Source organism: Akebia trifoliata, chromosome 14 (assembly GCF_017979445.1).
Source record: "Akebia trifoliata isolate Shusen 1 chromosome 14, ASM1797944v1, whole genome shotgun sequence".
NCBI classification, from domain to species: Eukaryota; Viridiplantae; Streptophyta; class Magnoliopsida; order Ranunculales; family Lardizabalaceae; genus Akebia; species Akebia trifoliata.
In genome coordinates this window covers 405,480-415,419 of record NC_141388.1, presented here as the reverse complement: position 1 = coordinate 415,419, position 9,940 = coordinate 405,480, and the positions used below count along the sequence as shown (strand labels likewise).

Sequence of the window (9,940 nt, the reverse complement as noted above, 5' to 3'; positions counted from 1 at the left end):
TAATTTTTCACCCACCTATTGGCCCTTAGAAAGGACAACGACCCTAACAACATTCTCTAGGACTCGAACAAAACCTAGAAAATTTCCTTTAGTGGCATCAACTCCTGACTTCATGCAAGGCCATGGATCAAGTGAGAAGTAGCAAGGAAGAGAGAAGAATTACAATTAAGTAACATCATAACTGGGCTTAGAGACTGATGGTAAAGTTAAGAAACAGAGAGGAAGGGAGTCGCAACGAAACTCAAAAAACTAATCAATGCCGAGACAATCTGACCATAGGTGTGAGAGATGGGGGGCCCAAGAGAAAGATGACATGGTTGTATAGTTATACAGGTTGAGAGGGGGTACTCCAGGAAATCTATGGAATTACAGAGACTGTCACCACCCAGAAAAATCAAACTATTGTTGAACTGAAAGAAAAAAAAAATGGACCAAAGAATTTCGCAGTAATCTCAATAATCTGAAGAAGCATGCAAAGAAAAGTTGTACTATTAGGATGTCCATAACTGCATATGGGAATAAAAACAAAGTAATCAAACAAAATCTGATACTTGAGACACTAAACGATTCAACCAAAACTCTAATAAAAGATTCATCAACTTAAAATCAACCTCTGACTACTCTTACTAGAGGATCTTTATGTTCAAATTTTCACACCCACCAAAAAAAAAAAAAAAAAAAAAATCTACTAAGCTTGATACCTACCCAAATCTCTTCTTCATCAAGCATCTATCTTCTCAGCATCATCAAGAATGATGGCTTTTGTGGGCTTCGCCAACAGATCTGTGTATTCTTGGAATGGCGATTTCGTGAAGCGAGTCTCCCTCCAGAAATCAGGTGTCAGAAAACCATATGTTTTTAGGAGGCAATCAAAAGTAGCCTGCACACATATGCATATTCAATTATTAGTAATAAAATCCCATCCTAATTAAAATCACATTCAATCATCAGAAATGAGAATTCACTTTCCATTTTGAAAGTGGGTAAGCTGGGATTAGACTATAATAGCCAAGACCCCTGGCACCAAATTGTATTGGAAAATGCTAACACAAAATATATATATAGAGTTAGTAGTTAGCAAATGAAGTTGGGCTCAATGGGGTTTGAACAGAGGACGTGAGAACAACACTCTACATTTCTTACCACTTAAGCCAAGTTGGCACTTCCTAATATTTCTGAATACACCAGACAAAACCCTAACAAATAAAAGACTACAAACTAAAATTTACAAACAATATGGAAAACAAATAGCATTTATAAATAGGGTTTCATTCAGGAATCAAGCAGCAACTAAAGGCAAATTAAGAGAATTGCATTATAGTTAGACATAAAGTTCCAAAACACAGGAACGATATGGAGATGCATGTGACGTGTTAGTTGCAGCAAAACATAATTTCTAAAGTGAAATCCCGTTATCGTTTATGCATATAAACCATTCACAACACTAATGCATTTCCAGACCTTCGAAAGGCAAGACTAAGTTTTCTATCTATTTCATAATACACTTAATGCCTAAATCATAATACACTTCCTTTTCTATTTCACAGTTTGCTAGGAGAGAGAACAAATAATGATGCTTCTTCGACAAGTTGGTCGGAGAAACATGTGTTTGAACACCCCATAGAATCTTCTCCATTCAATGTAATGAATATTGGCTATTGAGTTATAAGTGCTCAACCCATTGTAACTTCTTAACACTGCCATGGATAGGAACTTTAATGAAAACAAGGAAAAAAGCAACGTACTCTTAATAAGAAACCTTAATTTGTGTAAAAATTAAGATTTTGTTTATTTTTTACATGTAAAAAATAAATAATCAAATAATAAACAAATCTAGCCTAACAGCTCAGAATGAGGACTTTGTTCCTAAGTGACACAAGTATGGTTATAGCACAAGCTTTCTATTTTGATTGATCTGGCGGAGGATCAGAGATTGGAAATGGTTTGTCAGTCAAAATTGATTCAGAAACACGGACCAAAAATTACTCATCATCTCCCCCAAAGATCCAGGGTGTGTTTTATAAGAGCGGGTTCACTGTGAAAGTTATTGACTCGAATGACTCCCTCCCTCACTCCCTCTCTCTCCTCAAACAATTTCTTCTGATTTGAAAAATAACAACAAAGGTACTTCAAACTTTTTCCTTGTTCTTTTTTTTTTTTGGTTTTCTTAGTGGAGAACCAAAGGAAAGATTTTGTTTAGGATGTTGGATTTGTAATTTCTTTTAATCTTTTTCATGGATCTATCAAATCTCAATGATGGATTTGAATTCTCTACAACTCCAATTTGAATCTCAAAGGAAAACAAACATGAAAGTTAAAATTAACTTTCAACCTCAATTTGAATCTCAGCCCATTCGAATCACGGCCATGCATAGGCACTTTAATGAAACAAGGAAAACAGCGGTATACCCTTAATAAGGAACCTCAATTTGTGTGAAAACTAAGATTTTGTTTATTTTTACATGAAAATCATGTAAAAACAAACAAATCCAATCTAAGCACTCAGAATGGAAATTTTGTTCCTAAGTTACAGAAGTATGGGTATAGCAAAAGCTTTGAATTTCATAGATCTGAAGGAGGATCAGAGGTTGGAAATGGTTTATCAGTCAAAATTTATTCAGAAACACGGACCAAAAATTACTCATCATCTCCCCCAAAGATCCAATCATTTTCTCCAAGAAACATAACTACGAAATTCATAAATTCAACTAAAAAGAAAACCTATGAAAAAAAAGGAAGAGGTGAACACATCACTAATTAAAAACCCACAATGCAAACAAAGGAAATCAATCCATAAGATAATTTATATAAGATTAAAACTTAATCCAACAGAATATAAATCTAACCTCAAGAAATAACAGAAAATCCAAAAATAAATAAAACGAACCTTGACGAAATTCCCAAGAGTTTTTGTCGATCCGCGAGAAGAGGTGAAGACATCCTCGATCCCAGCGAACTGCAGCACCTTCTTAGGGACCCTAGCAGCAACAATCCCAGCTCCACGAGGGGCAGGAACCATCCGAACCGTAACGGAACCGCACTTACCCGTAACTTTACACGGAACGGTGTGAGGCTTACCGATCTTGTTACCCCAATAACCCCTCCTCACTGGGATCACCGAAAGCTTCGCAAGAATTATAGACCCTCGAATTGCAGTAGCAACCTCTTTACTGCACTTCACACCCAACCCTACGTGCCCGTTACCGTCACCAACGACAACGAAGGCTTTGAACCGGGTTCTTTGTCCAGCCCGGGTCTGTTTCTGGACCGGCATGATCTTCATGACCTCGTCTTTGAGTTGAGGACCGAGTAGGGTATCTATGATCTGGTGTTCCTTGACTGGGAGAGAGTGAAGATAGATCTGTTCCAAGCTTCTAATCCTTCCTTCCTTGACGAGGCGTCCGAGCTTCGTTACGGGCACCCATTTCTCTTCTTCTTCTCTGCGGCCACCACGCCTCCCTCCACGTCGATCTCCACGGCCTCTGTCGCCACGTCCACCACCTCGGCCAAATCCACGACCGAAGCCTCCTCGTTCTCCGCCTCTCTCAGCCATTGTGCCTGTTGTTGCGCTCTCTGGTTTTGATGCAACGGGGGATTGTGAAGAAAACCCTAATTTGTGTTACTTTATATAACGGGAGAAAAGTAGGGTTTTTTTTTTTTTTTTTCTTCTTTTCTTGGTGATTCAGATATACCCCCTCCGCATTTTGGTGAATATTTCAAATACCCCTGTTTTATACCCTTGAGGTTTTTGTAAATATTTGAGGTACCCCGAATTTTCAAACCAGCATTACCGTACTTCCCGTAAAATGACATTAATGCCCTCATCTTCCATCTTTAGCCAAAAAATATCTTGATTTATACCAAAATTTCCTCCAAATACTATCCTTCATCTCTCAAGATTTTAGGTTTGAAGAGATGGAATCTTCCCAGTCGAAAAGGATGGGTTTGGAAGAGAAAAATCATTGATAGATGTTAAAGATGAGGGTATTGATGTTATTTTAGTTAGCCTCTCAGAGAATATTATTGTCAAGGTCTGTATTTTAGAGTTTATTTGAAAATAAAATGTTGAATGCAATAGTCTACAATTCGTGTTAGTTAGTGATTTTTGTGTATATGACAAACCTATTTCACATTAATTCATAATTGTCTCAAGTCATCAATTTGTGATATTCTATTGATTTCAACTTTTGCCTATTTTAGTGAAAGTTGTCAACTGTCAACCGTCAAGCTCGCCCTCGATTTCCAACTATTCCCCCCTGCAAAACCACGATCTTCAATCTTCACTTGTAATCTCTCAATTTCCCTTCTCAACCTATTGTTTTCATCTTCTAAGAACTCAATCTTCTTCATCAAACATTCAATTTTAGAATCCTTTCATGAGATCTCACTTTCCAAAAATAAAATGATCGATGCATAATCATTCAAGAGTTTTTGCTCAAGAAGTTCTATTTATGCAAGTCTTCGACCAGACAAATGAGCTCTGTAATGTCTAGTGGACAAGGTTGAACTTGAGAAGAGTAATGAGGAAAGAATACACCAAATGAACGAGAAAAGACATTCTTTTGTGGAGTTTTTTCTAAGCTTGGAAAAGGAAAGTACTTTGGAGTCTTTGGTTTTAAACTCGTAGAGTATGATGATCTTTGCAATTATGTTGCCTCTTTCACCTTTCCTACCACAATTGAATCTCTCTTTCTCTCTCCTTCTTCATCTTCTTCTAGCCAATGAATTTTAGATCTCCAAATGATAAATCTAAATCGTAATTTTCTTGAATTTTTTAGCAAGTTCACATCGATCTTTTATTCTTTCATTCTCCTCATGGAATTATGCTTTACGAAAATCATAATTTATTTTCTTTCGAGTTTTGTTTGGAAATCGTAAATTTTCATTTGAAGCTCTTGATGATATCTAAAATTCTATCATCAATTTAAGATGCACGAGAAAATGGAGGAAGATGTGACAATAATAGTGTGGATTATAGATAATTTTCATAGGGTGTTTGAAAAGGTTGGAGAAATTAAAATTTTTTGGTATGTTTGATTGCATGGAAAGTGACTTTTCATGAAATTTGAAATCCATGGAAAAATATTGGTGGAAAATAGATAGGGTTGGAAAATCAAATTCCATTATTTGATTTTACTTAGATAAAATCATGGAAAAATGATATGAGAAAAAAGAAGAAGGAGAGGAAGAAGAGAAAGAAGATAAGAGGAGGGGGGAGGAAGAAGAGGAAGGGATGAGGATGTGGTGGCGATAGTGGCAGTGGAGGTAAGTGAAGAAAAAAATAGGAGAATGTGGTGGTGGTGGCAGATGTAAGTGAGAAAGAAGATGATGAGGAAGATGAAGGGAGAACGTGGTGGTGGTGGTGGCGGATGTGAGCGATGGAGAAGGAGAAGAGAGAGAGAGAGAGGAGAAGGTGGCCGGAGATGGTGATGATGGCGACGGCGAGGTTAATGTGATGGTGGTGATAAAGAAGAAGAAGATATGAGTAGGGAAGAATTGAGGATGGAAAATATGGGTGGATTTCACTTTCCCACCCATAAGAGTGGGAAAGTAAAATCCATGTTTTGGTGGACTTTTTGATTAGAGTGAAAAATGAATTTCCATTTCCACGTGCAATCAAACATTTTAAAATGTCATTTTCTATGGAAATTGATTTTTCACCCTATTTTTCATGTGCAATCAAACATACCCTTGAGGGAAAAATATGGATTCTAGGGAATTTTCTTTGATCTCTCAATGATGGAATTGAATTTTTTTACAAAGTACAATTTGAATTATCGAAATCAATCAAACATTAAAGTCAAATTTAATTTTCAATTGCAACTTTTGAGTGTTAAACTTGAGAGACTAAACTCTTGAAAGTCCAACCTTCAAACTCGACCTTTTGTTCCAAACACGTCTTTAATATTCATTAAAACTCAGAGAATTAACGCGTAAATCAACCTTTTATTTATTTTTCTTTTCCTAATTATGGGATTTTTTTTTTCCAAAAAGAAATACCAGCTCTTGTGCATGTAGGAGAGTGGAGACAAGTTAAGGAGAAACCCTCAATAGTTATACCATCACATACCATGACATCCCAGCGCACGTTAGTAAAGTCATTCTCGATATACGCATGACCTATCCTACGCTCCCAGTGCTAGACCCAACCGTCACCAACGGATATGTGGTGGATAACCTTTCTATCTTTCCCTCTCCCTCTATCAACTCAAACTGCCCAAATAATCTGCAAGTAGTCTTCACCAGGGAATTTCCATGGCGAGCTTGAGCTTCAATCCAACTAGAATCAGAAACCAAAGGCCTCAATCTCACAAACCCATCTCCAATTCCATTTCCCTCTCACAACCCATCAGAATCTCATACCCATCCTCCAATTTCTCCACAAAACCACACAAATCTACACCAAAGCTGTCCCAATTTCGATCAAATTCTGTATCTGAAAGTTCTCTGTCATTGCCAACCAACGATTCTCCGGTTTCGGCTGTGGAAAACGACATTGTTGATGAAGATGACCCGACACTGGAGTTGAGCTATCTGGATTCCGAAGTTGATCCCGAAAGCATTTCAGAGTGGGAATTGGACTTTTGTTCAAGACCAATATTAGATATTAGAGGGAAGAAGGTTTGGGAGCTCGTCGTCTGTGATGGTACACTTTCACTTCAGTATACCAAGTACTTCCCAAACAATGTCATCAATAGTATAACTTTAAAGGATGCATTGGTATCAATTAGCGATGAACTGGGTGTTCCCTTGCCAAAAAAAATCCTCTTTTTCAGGTAATTTTTACTGTATTTAACTCTATTTTGCCTGTTAATTATTTTCTGCTTTGAATGTAATTTTTTTTTTGAAAATTTGGTTGATTCAGAGAGGATGAGTGGGATTGATTTATTTCCCTTTTACCGGATTATAGGTTACAAATGCAGACAATTATCACAAAAGCCTGTAAGGAGCTTGGTATAAAACCTGTTCCAAGTAAAAGGGTAAGTATGAGCTACTTCTTTAATCAATATTTGTATAGGTCACCTCTTTAGTTTCTTGTTGAGATTGTAATTGAATCTTTTTCGAGTTAATGCACAATGAAAATCACAGAAAACACAGGCTCTAATTAAGTTGGAAGAAGGGGTCTATAAAGCGAAACAATTGCCATCTTATGTTTGATGGTCTTTTGTATTGTTCATGGCGGTCTTAGATATTACTTGATGGAAACTGGATAAAGTAGAAAAAGTAAAGACAATCTATATTGGGTGAGTTGACCAACCAACGGCAACAAGGTTCATATCCTTCTTTACCTTGTTTGTGACAATGACACTACCATCCAATATTCACCCAATCCTCTAGTGTCATGGGGTAGAGAACATGTTGAAGTGATTGTCGCTTTGGCAGAAAGCAATGACCAAAGAAAGTGCAAGTGAAACTTGAAGATTAGTTGGTAGACACATGAGCAAAGATTGGTTAGCATCGGGAGCAAGTTGGGCATGTTTGACGTCTATTCCCCAGCTATTAATGGATTAAATTAGGCTTCATATTCTGCATCTCGCATCTTTTAGCCATTTTTAATATTTCTCTGGCTTTGCTTAAAGCCTTCTTTAGTGAACGTAGTACATACCATCTATACTTCTTTTTTTTTCCTGTTCCATTTGTTTGTTTTTTTCATTCTTCATCATATCATGTATTACAAGGTTCTTGCGATGGTTTTCCCTTATTTTATCTTACCAAGAAATTTAGAATAGGTGTTGCAACCACGCCCAAAAGTTCAATGTAACTGTAACTGTTGTAGCTGCTATGTACTTGTGCTGTTTCATTGCCATATCAGAGTTACACAGCTTCTCATGGCTATAAATGGGATTTATCTGGTCTGTTACACGTAAGAGTAATGAGGTCACCTATGGTTCTCTAGTTAGAATTGCTCCACTATATTGTATTTTATTTTCTTGATGATTGTCTTGTTATTTGCAGTGTTTATCGTTACTTCTATGGCTGGAAGAGAGGTACGAGACTGTATACATGCGTCATCCTGGTTTTCAAGAAGGATCTAAGCCACTTTTGGCAATAGATAATCCTTTCCCAATGGAACTTCCTGAAAACCTTTTCGGGGAGAAGTGGGCATTTGTTCAGCTACCTTTCTCAAGTAAATGGAAAACAGTTTCTGTTTGGCAATACTTTTCATTTATATTGTCTTTATATTCCTTATAATTTATTTGCACAATAGTCACAGAAAACATTGTGTATAACACCACCACACATGCAATTCCTTGTTTACCATCTTAGAGGGGCATTTATGAAAGCTTGTTTGAATACCATTTTGAGAGACTTTGCTTGTATCTTATTTATTTATTTTCTGATTAGGAAAGAAACAGTAAACATGGTCAAACATAAATATAGAGGTCCTTATAACATCTTTATTCTAATTCTCCTAAATAGCCATGTTTTCCATCTTTTTTTTTAATGTTAGTTTTTTTCAGGGGAGACTAATTCTGCTTTGCAAATTTTCAGATGTTAAGGAGGAGGTATCGTCAATGGAAACAAAGTTTGCTTTTGGCGCAAGTCTAGATTTGGATCTACTAGGGATTGACATTGATGACAATACACTGGTTCCTGGACTTTCTGTTGCAACTTCACGTGCTAAACCTCTAGCAGGTATCCTTTACCTTAATTTGGTAATGACACACTTTCTTTTTCTTGTAGTCTCAGTAAGCTTTAAATTGGTGATTTTGCTATATTTTTTTAAAGATGAAATGGAAACTAAAATTTTAATAGCTGCTTTGAATACTTACATAACGTCACTATATGATCAGCTTGGATGAACGGATTGGAAGTTTGTTCGGTTGAAGTTGATGTGGCTAAGGCTTGCTTGATTCTATCGGTTGGAATTTCAACTCGGTATGTTTATGCTACCTATAAAAAAACTGCAGCAACAACACAGGAGGGTGAAGCTTGGGAAGAAGCTAAGAAAGCCTGTGGAGGTTTGCATTTTCTTGCCATCCAAGAGAACTTAGATTCAGATGACTGTGTTGGGTTTTGGCTGCTATTGGATTTGCCCCCACCACCTGTATAATTTATAAGTAACAGCAGCCTTGATTTCAAATGTTCCTTTCTCTTCTGTGTTGTATTTGGTTTCCTAGTTTCAAATAAGATACAGTTCCACTTACTAGTTCTGTATATTGTCCAAGTTTTGACGATGAATACTGTTAAAGTACACCAGGTAATTTCATGATTGAGACTCATTAGAGGAACATAAAGATTATTGATTCTCATCTGAACTCAAGAAATATCATGTGTTAATATGTTGAAAAGTGAGAAAAAAACATGGAGATGAAATGTGTAACTGTCAACATTTCTGAATTGTTCCGTATTAATGAACAGAAGATAAAATTTTACCAACAAAATAAATTATGACAAATTTTTGCTCTTCATTTGAAAAGAAGGTTTTAGTAAGAAGTAGCACTAGAATTCCCCTTCAATTTTCCTCACATTCGGGGCTCATAAAGAGAGAATGAGTTTCTCTCTCATTTGTAAATTGAGGTCCACGACTTCAGTCCCCCATTGGCGGTATTGGAGTTGGCAACCCCTTCCGGGTGTAGGCTCTTCTTTGGCATTTTGGGGAGGAGGCTGAAAATAAAATGTCCCTTGCGCATTTTTTTCCTTCTTGTGCTGGCATTTTCATGCGAAGCCTGACGACGACAACTTAAGACACCATCAGTCCCACTTCTCTTGTTAAGTGAAAGCACGAAAGGTTTGTGTTATGGAAGGATCTCCTTTTGCTTGAGAGTACTATTGTCTATAGCTCATTAGCTCCTCTAAAAACGAGTAAACATCATCGTCAAGATACTTATGAAAACTTTCCTTCATTAAAAGTAGTTGAGTGACCTTTTAATTCTTGGAAACTTTCATTCAAGTCTAAAATTTGAATTTAAAAAAAAATTTCTTTCAGATTTGAAAA

At 36.7% G+C, this 9,940-nt stretch overlaps 2 protein-coding genes across 2 annotated transcripts; one reads left to right on the top strand and one right to left on the bottom strand.

The window, feature by feature from the left end:
• Positions 1–473: 473 nt before the first annotated feature.
• On the bottom strand, positions 474–3,612 carry LOC147385231 (uncharacterized). Its single transcript, XM_086422075.1, has 2 exons — positions 2,888–3,612; positions 474–880 (listed from the first exon to the last, which is right to left on the bottom strand). The coding sequence occupies exons 1-2, from the start codon at positions 3,551–3,553 to the stop codon at positions 722–724; spliced, it is 825 nt and encodes a 274-aa protein (XP_086278201.1). The 5' UTR covers positions 3,554–3,612; the 3' UTR covers positions 474–721.
• Positions 3,613–6,111: 2,499 nt separating this feature from the next.
• On the top strand, positions 6,112–9,155 carry ATAB2 (RNA binding protein). The gene is made up of 5 exons (XM_086422184.1): positions 6,112–6,776; positions 6,911–6,980; positions 7,957–8,128; positions 8,494–8,637; positions 8,796–9,155. Exons 1-5 carry the CDS (start codon positions 6,256–6,258, stop codon positions 9,053–9,055), a joined length of 1,167 nt encoding a protein of 388 aa, XP_086278310.1. The 5' UTR covers positions 6,112–6,255; the 3' UTR covers positions 9,056–9,155.
• Positions 9,156–9,940: the final 785 nt, after the last annotated feature.

Bases quoted from the DNA above. Each gene is read 5' to 3' on its own strand.
- LOC147385231 (XM_086422075.1), bottom strand. From the start codon at position 3,553: ATGGCTGAGAGAGGCGGAGAACGAGGAGGCTTCGGTCGTGGATTTGGC. The intron at 881-2,887 runs GTTCGTTTTATT...ATATGTGTGCAG, and splicing joins CTCTTGGGAATTTCGTCAAG to GCTACTTTTGATTGCCTCCT.
- ATAB2 (XM_086422184.1), top strand. From the start codon at position 6,256: ATGGCGAGCTTGAGCTTCAATCCAACTAGAATCAGAAACCAAAGGCCT. The intron at 6,777-6,910 runs GTAATTTTTACT...ACCGGATTATAG, and splicing joins AAAAAAATCCTCTTTTTCAG to GTTACAAATGCAGACAATTA. The intron at 8,129-8,493 runs GTAAATGGAAAA...GCAAATTTTCAG, and splicing joins TGTTCAGCTACCTTTCTCAA to ATGTTAAGGAGGAGGTATCG.